The 20151-nt window shown below is 40.0% G+C and overlaps 1 protein-coding gene across 1 annotated transcript in view; it reads left to right on the forward strand.

The window, feature by feature from the left end:
* Positions 1-19153, forward strand: part of LOC109473810 (trafficking protein particle complex subunit 8-like) — a 31167-nt gene extending 12014 nt beyond the window's left edge. The window contains exons 16-29 of the mRNA XM_019773882.1: positions 369-501; positions 1010-1204; positions 1557-1795; positions 2238-2681; positions 3092-3489; positions 3950-4103; positions 5827-5923; positions 6990-7061; positions 7257-7300; positions 7696-7890; positions 8290-8391; positions 8675-8820; positions 12428-12520; positions 16716-19153. Coding sequence (XP_019629441.1) covers positions 369-501; positions 1010-1204; positions 1557-1795; positions 2238-2681; positions 3092-3489; positions 3950-4103; positions 5827-5923; positions 6990-7061; positions 7257-7300; positions 7696-7890; positions 8290-8391; positions 8675-8820; positions 12428-12520; positions 16716-17004 — 2601 coding nt within the window. The 3' untranslated portion in view covers positions 17005-19153. The remainder of the gene's footprint in view (positions 1-368; positions 502-1009; positions 1205-1556; positions 1796-2237; positions 2682-3091; positions 3490-3949; positions 4104-5826; positions 5924-6989; positions 7062-7256; positions 7301-7695; positions 7891-8289; positions 8392-8674; positions 8821-12427; positions 12521-16715) is intronic.
* The last annotated feature ends 998 nt before the right edge of the window (positions 19154-20151 follow it).

A 20151-nucleotide genomic window follows, 5' to 3' on the forward strand; every position in this document is an offset into this window, starting at 1 on the left:
TTTCTGCGGTTATGCAGTTGAATGTTGTAAAAATTGCCTAACTGGCCATGTACATTGTATGGATTGAGACATCTGCCTAAATGTGCAGTTAGGCACATTTCCACAACTTAATGTTGAATGTCTACTAACAAATTCTACTATCATTGAAATTTTGTTTAGCAAATGTTACAGTGTGATTGCAGATATGCTTTTTCAAGTTGGCTTTGCAGAACAGTTTCAAGCATTTGACTTGTGCTCTAAATGGAACTTCTGCTGGCTTCAAGGCAAAGAAGAAAATAAATTTGTCCATCACACTTTAATTTTAAAAGAAAAGCATTACCAAGTGATTATGTTCCTGTTATAAGGCCCATGTTTCCTTCTGCCTGTAGCATTGGTTGACGACATCAGTGAATGAAGGTACCATGGTGCCAGGTACCCTCCCCCAGCTGCCCCTACCCTACATCAGGAGTGCAGACACCAGGGTCTTACTGTGCCAAGAGAGCCAGTTCCCTACTACAACAGGTGGGACAGACTTACTGTCATCATAGATTCTTTATTGACTTGGCAAAAGTACAGGGACTTCATGGCTCCTATCATAGCATTTATTTAGGGCTGTCATAATATGCCTAGGCCTGTTTTTATTTTTTTCATCCTGTCGCTTCATATTTTTTTGGAAAAAGATCTGAGAACCAACAAATCAAATTGTCGTGGCCTTATGTAGTGGAATCTGTATGGTGTAGTGGTAAAGCATCCGACTGTCAAGCAAGGGGACCCAGGTTCAATCCACAGTGTTGGACCCAGACATGTCCGGACATGCACCCAGTCGTTGTGTCCTTGGGAAAGGCACTTAACTTGTATTCCCCCCTCAGTTAGAGGGAACCTGGGCCCTACTAGGGTTTGGGTTGGCGTTAGGGAGGGCATCCAGCCGTAAAAAAAAGCTTCAAAAAAGACTTGATGCACATCTAACCCCAGTTTCGGGTGAAACTGAATAGAGTTATGTACATGTACATGTGCTTGTAATCTACTGTAGGTAGTAGAACCAGAGCGACCTCAGTCAGTCTGGAGCAGCCCCTGGACAGACCCACGCTGCAGAAGTGGATAGACCTGGAGGATCTGGCCGTACGGGTGGCCAACGACGGGTCCCTGCCGGCCAGCTACCGCCCAACTGTCCAGTGTCTGGGGAAGTGCAGTAATAACTCTCACCGTCCAGTCTGTGTGGTTGGAGGTGAGACATATATTAAACAAAATTTAAAGTTTGATACTACTTGTCTTTTATGTTCGTCCATCTGTATGTAATAAATGTAGACTGAGTGCAGCACTTCTGTAGAGTTTTAGTGTTTAAACAACTTATGTACATGTAAAACTACATCAACTTAACCAGTACTAGTAGTTGAGATTGATGGGCAGTAGAATTCCACACACTCAAGCTCTTTTTCATACAACAAATGGCATCAAATATAGCTGGATGACACACAGTCAAATTCACCTGCAAAATTATTTATGGTGAAGTAGAATTTTCATGTCACTTTCATCTCACACAGAGAAGGATGTTTCACACTCTTTTTGTTTCTTCCCAGAAACCCTGACAGTAGAAGTGGTGTTCAGTAACCCCCTGAGGATCCCCCTGGTGCTGTCTGACCTGCTGCTGATCTGGAGGTTTGTCCCCATCAAGTACAGTGGACCTGGAGGGGAGGACAAGCAGCACGACATGATCACCAACGAGAACGTGGAGCCGGGGAAGATGTCTCTCGCCGGAGAAGTCCTGCACACCCAGGTCATCAAGGAGTTTGTCCTTGCTGCACAGGAGACAAAGCCAGTAAGATTTGTACAACCTTCACTTGCTTTAAATACTTACATTTGTATCTGAACCAGGGCTCTAGCAAGATAGATTTTTTTTCCATCAGCCCATGTTCATGTTTGAACCTAGGGTCAGAGTGCTCACAATCTACAGGGTAAATGTTAGAAATTTAAGCAATTTCTCACCTTTGTGAGAGGCAAATCACAGGGTCGAGAGTGGCTGTTGTTGGTCCTATGGATGCTTTTATATTTTTTTTCAAGATTTCTCTGTCAATTTTGTCCATCAGGTTGAGGGATTAGTTTGAAAAAAAATTTCTGTCACATGCCACAAAGTTTCTGCAATTGACAGAAAAACAGATTCTGGCTAGAGCCCTGATCTGAAGAAATCTGTTCCAACTGGGCTGATATTGCCTTATGTGAAGACAGGACAGTTACATACTTATATGTGTTTCCCCCTTTAGGCAAGGTTGATCCTGGTTCCACAGCAGACCGGTGAGCTGCGTATCCTAGGGGTGGCCTACAGTCTGGGAGGAGGCTCATCCCAACAGCAGCAAGTCTCCACCTCAGGCATAGCAGGTCTACAAACCCCACCCCCCAGCCCTCACACCCAGCCCCCCACCGTGGTCACCCAGCAACCCATGTTATCCCCCTCACCCACGGTAACACCCCCCGGAACCACCCCCCTAACCTCCTCCTCAAACCAGCTGGTCCCCCCCACCTCCGGCAGCCCCAAACCGCCCCCTAAGAAGCCCAGTTACATCAGCAGTGTGTATGTGAGAGGGAAACAAGAGCTGGAGATCCAGGGGCCAAGGCTCAACTCCACCAAGCAGGAGAGATGTAGCACTATCTATGGGTCCGACAGACGACTGGACCCTATTGTGGCTCCTCCCATGCCTCTGTTAGAGGTACATGTTGCTCCTCATCCTTATATTCATTCAGCAAATTATGTCAGACTCTGAGTAAAGAGATCTAGACTCTTTTTACAGTACCAAGTGTTTTGTTCACAGCCAACATTTCGGGGAAATTCTGACTCGTTCACATTGCACTGTTCACATTGCAGGTCACCAAAATGTTGGCTGTGAATAAAACACTTGGTTGTGTGAAAAGAGTCTCTTTATTCAGTAACTTACCAACCTGATGAAACTATTCACGCATGTCAGACTCTATAACTTTGTCTAATGCTGGTGACAATCAAACTCTGAAATGATGACTACTGATATGCATTTTCTATGCCATATATCAATATTTTGTGCTTGATTGTATACCGTTTTACTTGAAAACACTGACAATGAATTTCAATTGTGATTTTTTCCAGGTGTCGTTCCTCAACTTCCCAACAGCCCTCCTCTGTGGAGAAGTCCAGCAGACCCTGGTGGAATTCACCAACACGGGCAAGTGTACGCTGCACAGACTCAGAGTAGCCTCCAGCAACCCAGAATTCTTTTCCTTCGGAATTACGCAGCCGGAAGAGCAAAGAACTTCCAAGTACATTTATAAGACTCTGCCACTGGATGGGGAGGAGTGTGGAAAGGCCCTGTCTGCCAAGATGTGCAATGTTACCAATGTTATAGATGTTCCCTTGCCGGATGGGACGTTAGCACCAGGGGCAACTGCCTGCCTGCCCATGTGGGTACGTGGAGTGAACACTAGTGGGGTTCATGAGATAGACTTCCTCTTCTACTATGAAAGTCTGGAGAAGAGTCCCAAGATGAGGTAAGTTATGGAGACAACAGTACTCTAGTACAATAGTCATGCCTTCAAGTACCAGAGTTATCAACCAAGGATTGAGATGTTCAAAAATTCATTCTTTCCTTGAACTATCGCAGAGTGGAACTCGCTGTCACCAAGTACAGCAGGAGCATTGTCATTAGATAGCTTTAAACAATGTTTAGAGTTAGATGTTCAAGGGTTAGGTGTAACAAGTCGTTTGGTGTAATGTAGCCAGCTGTCGCTGCGCCGCGTGCCTGCAAAGCTGGTGTGTTATGCCAAAGGGCGGTTATACCGGCTGTACAGATACAGATACAGATACTTCTTCATACATGTTTACCTGTAACATGCAGTTTACTAAGTTTAAAGATGACACTTAACAATCCATTGCAGTAACTACTATACTACAGGTGCATTTTGCCCCTGCTAATTTTTTATGATTTTTTCTTGCCTTGCCTCTGACCAGTCACCGAGTGTTACACCACACGGCCGTGGTACAGACCAGTAACTCCCTGTGTATCCGGGCGGTGGCCCAGCGCAGCAGACTGGCCCGGGTGTCCAGTCACCAGGACGACACCAACTGTCTGGTCATCAACCTGGGCATGGAGAACCTCAACCAGGTACAACATGGGGTAATGCTGACATTCACACACAACTACATGTACATATATAGGACATAGGAATTTTTCTTGTTTAAAGTTAAAATTTTTGGTCCAACACAAAAAGTTCTCTCACCTAGAGCTTTTGAACAGTCACTCTGGTCTTCCTCAGTAGACTGACCCAGTGACTTCCCAATGGAAGAAGGAATTCTGACACTTTAGGAAATCATCTCTCCCATTGCCATGTACTCTTATACTACTTAAGAATCCTAGTCTGAAAACACACCGCTCTGAACACGTCAAGTAATGCAACTGAAAGGTTCATGACTGTGTTCTGTATCTGTAAAGACTGACCTTTAGATATCATAATACATGTATAATATAACTTTGATATGATCCAGAGAACATCACTTTGGTAAATACCTTCCCAAGTGACTGGTATAACTCCATAATGCAATGATTTCCTACCTTAGCAGAGCCTTTCATCTCTGATTAAGTTTCTTCTGAGGACTTTGAATGGAAGAAACAGATCCCTGGACCAGCTGGAACCAATCTCAGCCATGCCCTGTCCTGACCTGGCATGAAGCTTAAAGCATTCCTGCCTATGTCTTTCATCTGTGGCTGACCTTACCATGTCACATAACAGATAACTATAACAAATCATCATTTAAGGAGAGCTCCAAAACCAAGCATCGCCTGTCTTCTCTATCTGCGACTGTGAACTGAAACCATTGCTACAATTTACTAATTGGCTGACATTTTTATCATCAACAAATTCTCAAAGGTATAAGTAGAGTTATATCTGTCAGTCAGATGGAATATAGAAAGGGGCAAATAGAAAGTACTGGTAACAAACATTTAACATGAATTTTAAAAGAGGGATATCATGATCATAAAAATTAATTTTCCACAAATTTCACTCTAGTATAGCTACAACTGTAATTAGCAATTTGCCGTAATTTGCACACACCTACATTGTGCTCTTGATAGGAAACCCTATTTTTTTTACTGGCAAATCACAATGCCAATGGATCTTCGAAGAAAAACAGATCAAGAACAAAAGATGAAAGAAAAATTGATAAAGGCAGATGAGTTCTTTTCAACTTGTTGAACACGTACATCTTGAATTCTCAGATAAACGACTGGCACCCTCTTTCATCCATCCAGTCTGCTCCACTGACGTTGGTGAGTTGTCAGTCACCAGGTAGTAAACAGAGTGGGATCAAGGTGGAGAGATCGCAATCTCTGATTTCTGTGTAGCATAATCTGGGCACGAGTAGTCAATGCACTCAATCAAAGATTTCAGCAAATGGAAGTCTTGATTTGTATTTAGGGAAGAATGCAAATCAAATAAAGAAAAGAGCTGAAGAAAAATAAAAAAGGTGATTCTGCGGGTCAAGGCTGATCAATCCCAATTTGAAACTTAATATACTTGAAGTGTATTACTGAATTACGACTATTTCACTTGCTTTGACTGTAGTTTATGTTGCCAACACACCCCCATTGTATACACACCCACTCACTTGAGCGCATGGTGTTAAAAACACTAACCACATTTGCTGCACACTTTCTTGTGTGACCACATATATGTTGTAATATTCTGTGCTGGTGGCCACATTATTTATGTACATGAATTTTTTTTGTATATTCCCATTCCCCGACGTTAGGGCACAAGGCAAAATATTTTACAGTCAATCAGGGGTTTTGATTTTCTTTCTTTAATCTTAATTTTCCACATTTACAGATCCATGACTCCAACATCACAGAGTTCACCATACTGCAAGTGTCAGCAGCCAGCCCTGTGTGGACCCTCACCCCCATCAGTACACAGTGCAATATAGGTTAGTGCCATTCTTTTGGGGACTTTTATATACTGTAACTAAGGATCTAAATGGGAAGGATTTAGGTGTGGGAGGAAGGTTCTGCCATTCCTGACAGTCCAAATCTATTCTTGCTATTGCTGAAAAAAGATTTTTAAACAGTGAAAAAGTAAAACAAAATAGTGAGTGAAATTTGATGACGGAGGAAAATTTTAATGGAGAATGACAAGGAAAATTTTATCAAATGTAAATAGACACCCACATTGTCACCTCTTCCTTGCTCCTCTATCCTTCTTGTCTATTCCCATTTTGTGAAACCATGTTCAGTATATGCAGCTGTCTACCTGTCATACATCATCATAACAATCTGTTATTAATCTGTCAGTACACATACAAGACCCTATCTCTCCTTATATATAAACTGATATACAAAGTAAATCTGGTACAGTGCAACCTCACTGATTCTATTATACGTGCATACTACACTTTTTGTAAAGTTGCTGTTTAACACAATAAGCTGTTGGTTCCATTGTCTGTCCTACTTCTAAACCTTCTCTTTGGTCCTCTCCCACGATTGCCTGCCTCTGGTTCTAGCTCGTTATGGTAAAGGTAATGTGGAACCATTCAAACATCCTGTCTTCTCTGGATCATCATTGAATGTCTCTATCTTTCCAGCCTCCTTCAGAATGTAGCTATATATAGGAAAATCCTTCTTCATGGAATGCATGAAGTGTTGTGTTTCATATTCTCATGTCCAGTGTTCCTTGCATCTGTTGTGTTGTGGCTCATCTTCTTCAGCACTTGTACTTGCTAATTATTGTACCAGCTTATTATAATTATTATACCAGCTTATTGTGTCAGCTTATTATATACAAAATATACGAAATATACAAAATATACATGAGCATTTTCAGTTAACCCAGCAATAGAGTAATAGCGTGCGTGCGTGTGTGAGTGAGTGACTGAGTAAGTATGAGTGACTGAGTGAGTATGAGTGAGTGAGTATGAGTGAGTGAGTGAGTGAGTGAGTTTGTACTATATTCCTTGATGACAGTATTATTTCTTTTAATCTTTCGTCCTTTTCTAGACATGAGAATCAATGGAAAGGAGTCTATTCTGATGTGCTTCAAGGCACAGAAACTAAAGACACCCTGTGCAGGTAAGAGTCTCTTCTAATGGTTAGTTTTCAGTCTGTGAAAAAAGGATATTTCTTGATAAGGATGATACATGTAGGTTGCTCAACAAGGTGGCCTTTTTTGTGTATTATGAACAGTAGAAGTGAATTAACAATCTTGAGTCTACATGTAGGTTATTGTTGTTGACTGTTTCAACCTGTTTTCTTCTTTCTGTACAGAAGATGAGGTTGTGTTCACCAACATTGTTTACAACAAGGAACAGGTAAAATCCTGATGTGTTTCTCAGAGTAATGATATAATCATTGAAAAACACTAATTACTCTATAATATAGGATTACTTCTAGATATTCTCTACTACAACTCAACTGCAAAGCTACAATGTAGTTAGTATAACCATATTTTTGATAGTCATACTTAGTAGGTTGAGTCATTCTGTGGTGTTTAGAAAATAAGCTAGACTATTTGTATAGCAAATACAGAATGATTTAGACACTAAAACACACAAAAGAATATTTCACTTATATGTACCTTGGCATGATTTTGCAGTTCAATTAATTGCTTGCAAAAATACTGGTATTTTCCCAAAATTTCTCTGTTGCTAAAAGAAATATTAACTTGTCTAAGTGCAGGACTAAGTTATCTGTTGTTCTCTTCCAGATTGACAGTTCAGTCACCCCCTGTTCAGACTTCTACTTCCGCTCCCTGTACACCCCCCCTCCCAGACCCTCCCCCTCCGACCCCAGCCCCGCCCTGGAGCAGCCCCCTGACGAGGCCAAGGTTGCAGAGGATCAGTCCAAGGCAGAGCTGCAAGCTGCAACCAAAGTGCAACTTAGTCTCATGGTTATATGGAAGGTTAGACTGACAGAAATGCATATACTAGGTGTTTTACCACCAGCATGGAGATGGCATTTTGCTGATGACTTACAAATATAGCTTATTATGATAATGATTCCAAATAACTACATTGTATACAATAATCTTCATTTTCATTTTGTAGCCATTTCTCCTCTTTTCATTAAGAAAACATCCCTAGTTGAAACATCCCTAGTTTCTATCCCCATTTGAAACTTCAGCATATATGTGGTATTTGACTTGTGCTAGAAGATCCTGACAAACACTTAAACAAAATTGCATGTATATAATCTTGGCTTTGGTCCATAACATCTAACCCTTGGTAGACGGGGAACAACAGATGATAAACCAGATAGTGAGTGAGTGTGATAATCTGTCACGCCATTCTTCCTTATCTAGGCATTTGTGGTGGACGACACAGGCAGTCATGTGATCACAGGCCAGCATCACCTGACACTGGACCGCTTGGACAAGCCAGCCTCCTCATTGGCTGAACCAGAGGTCAGTTATAGGTCACCTGACTTTTGAATTGATCCCCAAAATAACAATGTCATTTAATACAGTGAAGAGTGGGCAGGTATTTTGAGTTTTGCTCCTCGGTGAATAGTTAACTTGGTCGTTAACTGTTTCTTGGACAAAAATTAACAGCAGGCATGATTTTATATTTCACCGGACTGAGTATGAATGTCTTCTACTATTGATTCCATACCTACATCTATCTATTTCCATAGCTGTTACAAAGTGTATCTCCTGGTTGATGTCATTGTACCTTGTTCCATGATAGCCTGTAGTAGAGCAGCCTCCCATCACCTTCACCAAGCAGGAGGAGACCACTGTGGACCAGGGTGCTGGTGATGAGAACTTGTCTCAACTGGTCAAGTACACAGTGAACCATCCCAAGGAGAGCAAACACCCTTTCACTACTGACAGGTTTGTAGTGACAATTGATATAATGTAATAGTGCCTGCAGTTTTAGGTGTCTCCTTATCATGTGAAAGATTTCTCTTATGGTTTTTATCTGTGGCAGGAAGATAAATTCTGCTCTAATTACCAGTATGATAAGTGTTTTGTAACTTTGCACAGAATAGAAAAAACAAGACTTGATAATAAAAGAGACTTGACAAAGCACAGCCAGCACTCTAACTTCAGATTTAACCAACATTAATATGGTAGGGAAAAGAGACATGCCTGCACATGTACATATACATGCCCCTCCCCTTGGGGCTGACACTGGTAAGAACATGTACACGTGTTCCTGAGCTCAGTGTTGTGCTTTGGAAAACTGGTGTGGCAGCAACTTCCTTTCAATACAGCAGCTGGCCAAGGTGAAAACTCTCACCATGTCGTAAATAATAATGAGTGTCATTCTGTCAGAAGGAATGACTATACACTCTTGTGTGTTATTCTAACTTACATCTTATGAACAAATTATGAATCTCAGATTTTACAATACATGTACATGATGTGTCCTGAATGAGATCCTGTCAAGAATTAGCAGCTAGGCTTGATCAGGACGTAGTGTGTAATCATAGTAACTTATCAACCTTACACTATTCTGTAATACCCCAAGGGAGATCTTACCCCCTTTTCCATTGGACCTGTTCCAATAGTAGTATTAGGAAAATTCCTTAAAGTTTAAGTTTCCGGCAGGATATATCCCACTGTGTTTTGCAGTGGAAGCCACCATATGGTGTTTTTGATAAAACTTTTGATTACATTGAAGTGTCAGCAGAAACAAAATCCTTATGGAAACAAGAGCTACACACGCACTTTGTGTAATGAGTTGTCTTTCTTATTCACATGTTAATAGGAAATTAATGTCTTAAAATAGAAAACACTTTTCAAACGGGTAAAATGGAATCGAGTCATCCAGGGTAGCCTGAGTCCCAGACTGTTTTCAGGGCCTTAATGCCCCCCAAGAAATTATACCACACAATTCTGCACCTAGCCATTGTTATGGGCCCGACACATTATGCACATTACGGTCTGCTGGATGTATGGTTAAGCTTATATGGCTGAATACTCATTAATGTATTCAAGTCGCTCATTGTGTCTGTCACAAGTGATGCATGTATCCAAGCCAATGATGTGTCGTGGTCTGTATAATGTTTCCACACTAGTTCATCTGGACTTGTTGAATTGCACTAACAGGATTAGAGAATTCCGGCTACCTGGGCGATTAGGCAATTTTTTTCACCATTTGATTCTCCCACATCTAGTAATACCAGGTTAATAACCTCTGATGGGAAGGTTATTGACCTCTGAGGGAATCTTGAAAAGCCCTGACTGTGAATTTTCAGTGTCATGTTTAAGGGCTGGATTATAGTTTTTTTCTATGCTCAGATAAAAAGGACAGGCCCCAGATTTCTAGCTATGATAAAATGCCTTGGATAACAGGTTTTTATGAGGTCATTAAAGTACATGCTTGATGTCAATACTGCCCAAAGATTCCAAACTAGGATGAACTGTTGATTTATCTACTAAAGAATTATACCTATAATAATTTAACCTTCTCCATGCTGCATAACCCCATTTGGTGCCTAGCAGCTGTAGCCTACATGTACAAATGTAGCAGGGAGAAGGTTAATTATTTCAATTCTTGGAAAAAAACAAGATCTGGTGAACACACCTGCAGTTGTTTACAGGCTGCAGGTGTGTGGGTTTTCTGACAACAGCCCAAGGGTTGAGTGGCAGGGGTTAATATAGTTTCATGTTGGTATGTTAATGCCTGAGTAGCCTGACCATGGGCAGCACAGCAGTACATGAGTCTCTGCATTAGGATATATTCCAATTGTTTCTACTATTTCACCATTGACTGATGCTATTGATGCCATGCACAGTGAGGGTCCCTACATTTCAGTCACTCACTTTCTAAGCCTGGTGTCATCAGAGTTACTGTAATTCATTCCTCCCCGGAAAATTGAAGTCATGCCAAGAAGTATTGCGTGACTTTAGGAGCAAAATGTCACAGTATTTCACCTGCAGTGGCTGCCTAGCCCTGTATTAAACCTACACAAACTGGCTGCCAAACGGCTACTTCAGTGGGAGATGGATGGTTCCATGTCAGAGGTTGTGTTATTATATACATGTGTATACATAATGTAATACTGCGGATATATGTCAGGTATTGCGGTCAGTGCTGATTGAACATTGTGATAAGTGATTAAGTGATAAGGTAAACACATTCTTTCTACCCGGACCATTTGTTTGGGCTGTAACAGCAGCTGTGCTCGCATGTTAGCACCTCATGTTTAACATGATTTCATTTCCTGCTAGTCTTTTTAAACATAAGGTGAAACATCAGCCAGTTAACTTTTCTCTTGTCATAACAAAATGTACCTCCATGTGTGTGTCTGTGTGTTTGTGGTTCCGACCTTCTTTCAGCATAATTGAGGCAGCTATTGATGAATTGACCTGTAATGATATTTGGTATGTGGGTAGGTCTTGAGAAAAAAAGGTCAACGTTGATTCTGGGCCTCCTAGCTGATTTCCTTGTTTACCATTGCTGTGCTTTCTGAAGAACTTTGAAGATTTGAAAAATTGTATTGTCTTGCCTGTATATAAGGAAAAAGGTGAACCACAATGATATCATTTCCTCACTCTAGATCTGATCTAGGAGGTTAAAAAACTCCTATGTCTGATCCATACATACGTAGATTTTGTAGCCATGAAGACGCCATGCAGCACACATCGTCTTCATCAATCAGTATCCCAGCAATGACTCACACAGCTGAGTGTTAATCAGTGGGTGTAGGAGGTACTACAGAGCTGGGGTTGCTCACAAGGCTTGTCGGCTCCTTGGCCTCTCCTGGATTATTAGCAACATTCCTCCAACTTTTCACAAACGTAGGTGGCATACGTGCAGGGAGAAGTAGCCTTCAGGGAGGAAGGTTAATTCGTGGATCAGTTGCCACATGGTGTATGTGCTCGGGCCTTGATTGTGACTTTCCTTTGAAGTATGTTTGCTGACATTAAGGAAGACATTTGCACATTATGTCTTACATGTGGTATACATAAGAGTCAGATCACATACCTGCCCAAAGAGGTAGTTTATGTTTTGGTTAGTATCCAGAATTTGATTAAAATGCAGCAGGGGTCTGTGGTAGTACTGGCTGGAATTCTCAGGGATCTTGTCTCTGTTGTTTTTGATAACTTATAAATTAGACTTCACAGCCTGGTAAATATTAATCCTCAGCAGGTGTATGTACATGTACATGTATGTAGTTTGTTGAGGGAGTTTGAATAACCTTCTACTAGACAGTCTTGGTATTTGCTTTAGAACATTTGTATTGAAAATTCACAAGAAGAAACAGAAGTTGACATTTTACCAGGAAAAACAAATTCTGGTTTTAGACACTCTCTACTTATCTTACTTTTCTGCTCTGTTTTAGAAAATGTGTCCAATAGACCAGTTTTGGTAGGATAGTTGTATGTCTTGGATATGATATGTGTATACCACATTGCCATTTGTCTAATCTACATGTATGATGTGAAGTAGATTTAAGACATACTCTGACTAAATGTTGTGTTTCTCCAGACTGTGTGTGGCTGGGGTGAGCCTGGTGGTGCACAACTGCAGTGGGTGTGAGCTGTACATACAGGTGGAGACAGACCCCACCTCACAGAACGGGTAAGTCACACACTTTCCATCCATGTACTGCACTAAGGCCATGTTGATTTGATTATATTGATGACATCAGCCCCCCTGCATGAATTTTCGTGCATTTAAAAAAAAATGTTTTCGACCATACTGTAAATTGTACAAAGTAGCTGCAAAATGAGCAAATACATTTGTATATGTCGTACATTGAAAAAAATATTAGAAAATGATACTAATGTCGCAGAATGCCAAAATCCATTCCAAAGGACAAGAAGAAAATGTGAAGGAATGAAAATGAAGAGTCTATTATTCACCATGCCAATAAAAAATTTGTTCAACCTTCATGACCACCTAGATATCAAAGTAAAGGCACCTTTTTTTTACCAATTTTTTTTATATTCACACGTTCGCATCAGTTTTGGGGTTCCCAGAGGATGTCATCCATATCAAATTAACATAGCCTAACTGTACCACCCTGGTTTCGAAGGTAAAGCAAGGTGATGTCTAACATCTAATTCCTATACATGTAGAGGCACATTGTGATTTGTACATGTTCATCAAGATGACATATCACTCATGTCCCCTGCAGTCATGTTTTCATGCCACAGTAAACCTAATAGTCTTGTCCTCTGACCTTCTTAACAGACAGAATAAGCCGACTGTGAGCAGAGAGAGCACACCTTGATCTCATTACTTCACAAGTGGTCCCATTGGGCATTTTTTTTGTACAAAGCTATAGGACTGATTAAGCCGGAATCGAAGAACAATTTGCTGCATCTGTGATTGGATCAATGACTGGTCCACAGCATGAAGTGGTCACTAAATTCGCCATGCGATGTAACCTCATTGCTGAAGATGGTATACTATATGACATTTACAATTATTCCTGATTTTCTTCAGGGGGGTTAGAAAGGGATCCTTTCCTAGGAAGCTGTTAGGACAATTTGACAAAACATTCCTATAGCTAATTGGTACCCCAGGAGGAACAACTAACAGAGCAGAGCAGATCCAGAAAAGAGGGAACACCTGCTGTTCCCATTATTCCAACTAGTTTGAACAACATGTAGTTTGTTCCCTGTTTGTTACTGATTCATCATCTTGGTGTGGCTAGTAACAAGCAAAGTTTATGAAAGTTGTGCTAATGGTTCACAGTCTATAGTGACTGACAGCATGTTCTGGTTTGAACCAGTTTGTCCTTGTTTTAATTCTAATGAAGGCTGTTGTCTCAGTTGACTGCAGGCTCAGGTTTGAATCAGTTTGTCCTTGTTTATTGTGAAGGTTGTGGTCTTGGTTGACTGCAGGCCCTTGTTTGAACTTGGGTTTAGCCTTTTGATGAAGGCTGTGGGCTCCGTTGTCCTTGTTTGTTCTTTTTTTTCTCATGAAGGTTGTGGTCTGTTGACTGCAGGCTGGTTTATACTAGTTTAGCTGGTTTAAACTAGTTTTTTCTTGTTTTTTTTTACAAAGGCCTTGGTCCTTGCTGACTCCAGTCCCTTGTTTGAACCAGCTTGTCCCTGTTTTTTTTCTGTCTCTTTAATCACGATCTCTTTTAGATTTACCCCGTATCAGAGTGAATCAGAGCAGAACCAATAATGTTCCCCCAACCTACACATTGCATCATTGACTGCACAGCCATTATGTGTATTGGATGCACACTTCCACAATATTGGTATCCACTGAGCGTACCTGTAATGGCATTATTTTGGATGTAGATATGATTGATCCTTATTTTATGCTAGAACAGACATACATGTGTACATGTAAGTTGATTAGTTGACCAATGTTTCCATCTTATTTTCGCATATAACTATCGAGTCTTGTATACCAATATCTGATGTATGATGCAATCAACATGTACATACACCAAATCTGTTTAACCTGCCTCGTTCTATGCGTAGCCTGCTGCAGAACAAATTGAGTGCACTGGTATTGGTTTCATCGAGAATTCTTGTGGTTACGTAGCTCAATGGTTTTATACATGCCACCAGGCACAAGTAATTACTTTATTGGAAGAAGGATTGCCTATTGACTGCTCATCTTAGGGAAGCTTGAAAGGAGACTCCTGACCTCATTGCTAAGACAAGATGCAGCTACATGTATGATTGCCTGAAGGCATAATACATTTTGCATTAAAAACAACTACGTATTGCAAGGTAATATGGAGCATCTTAGTAAAGTACAGAGGTTAATGTTCACACATTTTCACCTGTTTTCTTCTGCCAATTAAAGCTGATGTTTTCTTACTCACTACATCACCTAAGACACTTAAGAAATATACAGCCTTTAATTGCTAGCTGGGTGGCCTGACAACTGTTGTATTCCCACACATACATAGTTTTCAAGCCTGATCGATGTTTGTATATTTGTTACCAAGTAACCAAGGCCAGGTTGGAAAACTAGTTAGAGCTTAGCCAAAAGAACGACGGGAAAAATGACAATCTTTATTGAGCAAAATCAATAATATAACTATTTAGTTATTAATCCTATTGTGTTTGCTAAATACAATTTGTACTGCTGGGCTGTGAAAATATTTACCATATAGTAGTTATGCCTTATGCATCCAAATAACCTCGATAGTTTTTTCCTATTTTCAATTCTATTGGGCATCTGTAGCATCTCAAATTACCTGTACAAGTCATTCACAGAAGCCTTCAGCTAGTCAGTAATTATAAAGGGAATTTCAGACCTGGTTATTTTATGTTCTCTTTGTAGTTCAACTAAAAGGAAACACACTTGGATTTTGCTTTAGATGACATTGTATTGCAGTAACAAAATATAAAAAGCACTTCCCCGTACATAACAATACAGAGGTTTAAGTTCCCATCGATCAGGAACATTAAATATAGATTTTCCATCACCACAGCCCATATTAAAGACTTCTCAATTATCACACCTGAATATGTTGTCAATACCAAATGATAGTCTGATCCTGCTCTCCTGAATTTTGATTGCTTCATAATTTGGCAATTTGCCCGGCCCATATTTATTCAGATAATGAGGTGCCATTCCCTATTTCCATAGGCAATCACGTTGGACTACGGTCCATTGAGAGCCGGTATTGTGATCCTGACAATCGATAAATGGTAGGGCCCCAACCGCCTTTTGAGGTGGTTAAAGCTGGTTTGAAGCAGAATATACTGATGGGGCCGTGGTACATTTTAAAGAGACACAACAGACAGGCTCTTAGATATCAGTTGAAGATGAAGTGACACAAGTATCTAACATTCTCTTAAGGGACATGCATATATCTTGAGATAAGGGTTGAGGAATGCAGGGAAGGACCTGTTTTTCAGACAGACATCTTGGCCCACTTTTCTGGGTTGTGGGAAATTTTTGGCAGCCACTCCTTGGTTGCCCGCCAGCCATCATGACGGGAGTCTAGGGAGAGACATGCCGGCACAATTGGGGTTATGCCTGACGTACAGATGTGGACCTGCATACTAAAAACTCTGCAGTTGGATTACTCTCAACTTCACATACTTACCGGTAGTCCTGGCTGCAAAAAATGCATTTCTGTTCCAATTAGTACTCAAAATATTACTCAAATTATTCAGAATTATGTTAGCAAGAAGTGGGCACAGTTCAAGTTCAATCTTTGGTTGATGAGACATTTTTTGGCAACCTGACATCTATAGATATTATTGTCATCTACAGGTTAGACACTGGTATTCCACCAGGTGTGGGAGCTGAAGGTGCTTTTTATGTGACATAAGTCCAGTGGAAAAGTTGTTGTTGATTTAAGTGAGAAACTATGTGCACTAACGGAGGATTCATTGACCTGTTCTGTGTTATGTAACTAACAGTGTCACAGCTGTCATGGCATTACCTCGATGTTTGACAAATCAGCTGAAACTCTGACATAGAAACACAATCATTATTATTTGTTAAAGTCCTCACCGCAACCATTTTGGTTGAGCATGGCGGCACCCATCTCCGCTTCTATAGCTCTTGGGCCACACAGTTGTGGGATCACTACAGCAGGGGGCTAATCCACTTGTAGTGCATGTGTGCATTTAACTCCCATACTTTATCTCGAATGCTGAGTGCTAAGCAGAGAAAGCAGTATGTGGCATTTTTAAAGTCTTTTGTATGACTCAGCCGAGGATCGAACTCACGACCTACCAAATGCCAGACAAACACTCTACCCACTTCTCCATTGCACCAGTCAACAATAGTTGTACTGTAACATAATTTTTGTGTAAATTTAACTGTTCTTGTTCCCCGGCAGTGCACTGATGCTGAAGTCGCCCGTCCACCAGCCAGCCATCTCGTACCTGAACACCTTCACCTGGATCAGTGGTGCAGCACTGGGGTTCAGCCTGGCAGCCGGGGAGACCAGACAGCTGACCATGGAGGCCTGTTTCTGCCGTCCAGGGGTCTACAACCTCAGTAACATCAACATCTTCGCAGGCAGGGGGGCGGGCAAGGGTTCACAGCTCGACGTTAACTTAGAACAGCTAGCATTACAGAAACAAAATGCACCTTCTCTCATGGTGGTTAGTAATAATTGTGGTTGATTATTTTTTCCACAGTCAGTGTTACAGTACATGTACACAAGTGCTACTATATAACTAACTTCATCCAACAGTCAGAAGCAAAGTCTTCATATAGGTATTTTGTATGGTGCTCTTATATCTACATGGCATGAAAGATGGGCAGAGTATTTTCAAGTTGTACTACATAGTAAGTAACACAATACATGTACGATGTACATCAAAAAGTCACTATCTGGCTAAATCTTACACTTTTTTAATTTCTACTTTGCTGATGATGTAAGCAGGATCAGTTGAGCACTGGTATACGTAGTAAGAAAATGATATAAAGAATACAGCCTTTTTTCCTAATTCCTATAATCATTATGGAAACTATTGCACATGATAAAGAACCAAACATATGTTGATCAGAGCGCTCAAGTTTTGGGAGTATGTGAAAAGATACACATTTTTCTGTACAATAATGATTTTACGATCACATGTACCAGGCATATTGTTTTCTACTTTCTAAAGTAGAGAGTGGTGCTCAGAATTGGAGGTTATCAGAAGATAGATGTATTTACAGTTTTAGGGAAGAAGGAAATTGTCATCAATTTGGGTTCCATAGTGACGTATGCACAACCCACCCATAGTAGTAATGGGGCTACTGATCAGATTATGAACCCTTTCAGGTAAAAGTCAGGTAAAGTCCGATATCTTGACTGTTAGCTTTTTTCCATACACCGTCAAACCTTGTCTTACTAGGGCCAACAGCAATTGCCACAGACTTCCGTTATTTTTGTCTGAAGGTGCACATGTTTACGCACGCTTGCCTTATAGTATTGCAGACAAGACCTTTCCATGGGCGGATCAGAGATTATTCTCTACTTTAAAAGGCTCAAGAAAAAGTAACCGTAGCATTTAGGATCATGTAGATCAGAGGAAAAGGCCACTTACCACGTCACAGTTACATGGATACATATTCTGTGTACTTTTGCTTTAAGTCTTTGGCAAATGTGAAAAGGATGTTTTTAATGCCAGTCATCCATTAGTGAAACCTTTCTGCTGGTAGGAGGGATGAATGTTGGAATAAGGGCTTTGTTTTGGACTTTGTCATCCTGGTTTCCTCGGTATCATGTTTCATATTCAGTCTGGCGTTTCAAAAATGATAGTCCATACCTAGTAAGTTTCATTTTCTTTATATCAAAAGGGTAGAATATATACAGTTTTGATATTGTGACTAATTTATATCTTACCTAGTACCAACTGACAATTGTTGGCAGGATTTTCCATTTTACTACATGTCTTTTGCTTAAGCATTTTTGTTAAAATAGAACTAAATACAAGACTAAATCTCCCACATGAAGTTGTATGGTCTTTTGCCATGTAAACATAAGGATATTGTATGTACTTCAGGAATAGGTAAACAGAAATAAGTTGTTGTTTTTTTTCTCCAGGAAGCCTTCAAAAGAATTTCATGGTGTTATAAGAATATATTGTTTGCTGCTATGATTGCCAAACTGTGCATGTACTAGTATGTGCTAGGAAAAAAAAAATTTCTTAACTTTAACAACACATGTGAGAAAATGTATCTTACTTCCAACGATGGCATCTGATACTAGTAAGCATTATACCATAATAGCAAAATATCTAAATATGTTATAACTAGTTGTAAATACAAGAATAGCCAAATATGTCATTTGTTAATCATCACAACTCTAAGAAAACATTCTGTAAACTTCCATTTTTCAATTGCACATAATAATTTTGTCAGAGTCTGATAAAGCTATGAGAGTTTATCATAATCATAAGATGCTGCAGTTTTTTTTACTGCAGGTTTCCTTTAATTTTCATGTCTCTGTGAAATGAATATTAACCAAGATATATGCATTTTTGGTTTGATGAACAAGTGTAAGCCAGGGGCATTGTCTTACTGGAAAGCACATATGAATGTAGCTTTATAGATGAACTTGACAGCTTGTATCTGTAAGGCAATGTCAGCATATAGACTACACAAAAACTCTGTGCGTAGACACTTTGCAAAGTAGTGGGTGATTAATTAGATCTATCACAATTAAGTTTTTGTCCATCATAGCAGGCTATCCAGACAAGTATTTTATTTATCTGTTGTTCCTGCATCAGGGTCTTTTTCAAGAAAGTAGTTTTAAATTCCTGCCAAAGTTGCTGCATTTCTTTACAAAAAGATGATAAAACCATAGCAATCACAATTTATCAAAAATTTTGACTCCCAAAAACGTTTAAAACACAAAAAATTCTCATTAATACAGAATGCCCCAAAGAAAGTCAGTTATGTTTCTTGAAAATTATCTTTTAGTTCTCTAGTTCAAACAATTGGATCTGATTATAATGGAAGCTAGTTCATATTTTTCATTGAAGTCCAGAAATTGATGCTTGGTATATAGAATGCCATGAATTTGTAGTGTGCACAAACATCACAAATAGCTACTGCAATATTGGAAACGAATTTGAAACATTTAGCACTGCACTTTGAAGTGTTGGAAAACGATTACATGTACATACGGAGACATTTGACGTATCAAACGTGCTAGGAGAATATAATAGAATTCTGTATATGTAATGTAGCATGGATGAAATTGAGGTTGTAATGTTTACAGAGATGAAAATGTAATATGCTTTTAATGGAATAATAAAATTGCATCAAACAGATAATTTCTTACATGTGTACCCATACTTGTACATTTTACAACAGTATTAACATCTATAGATAGATTTAAGTGCAGTTATTTATTATTTTGTGACCTTTATGGTCTTGCTATGTTTACCAAAGGAAAACAATTTGGTTTTGATCAGTTTCTTCTTCCTCTTCTTCTTCTCCAAACGGTGACCTGAACTAATGATGTGTCTGTTACCATGGTAACTATTGTTGGGTTACATCATGTTGTAATTTATACAGCTGAATTTATAGCAGGAGGGATTTAGACTTAAGGCAGTACGTTCTGCAGACGTGCTACCTGGCCACTTCTTAGTGCATAGTGAACTAGACTCGGATCAAAGGCTACAACCAGGTCGAAATGAGACCCTTATCGCTGATTGGCTAATTACATGTAGATAAGATAAGAACGCTTTGCACTTAGAAGGTTATAACGCCCTGCACTTGATGAGGGCACAGAAAAGGTATAATGTTACAATGGGGAGTGGTCTGACTCTCTA

The sequence above is a fragment of the Branchiostoma belcheri genome, unplaced genomic scaffold (genome assembly GCF_001625305.1).
Source record: "Branchiostoma belcheri isolate BF01 breed outbred unplaced genomic scaffold, Haploidv18h27 scaffold3, whole genome shotgun sequence".
NCBI classification, from domain to species: Eukaryota; Metazoa; Chordata; class Leptocardii; order Amphioxiformes; family Branchiostomatidae; genus Branchiostoma; species Branchiostoma belcheri.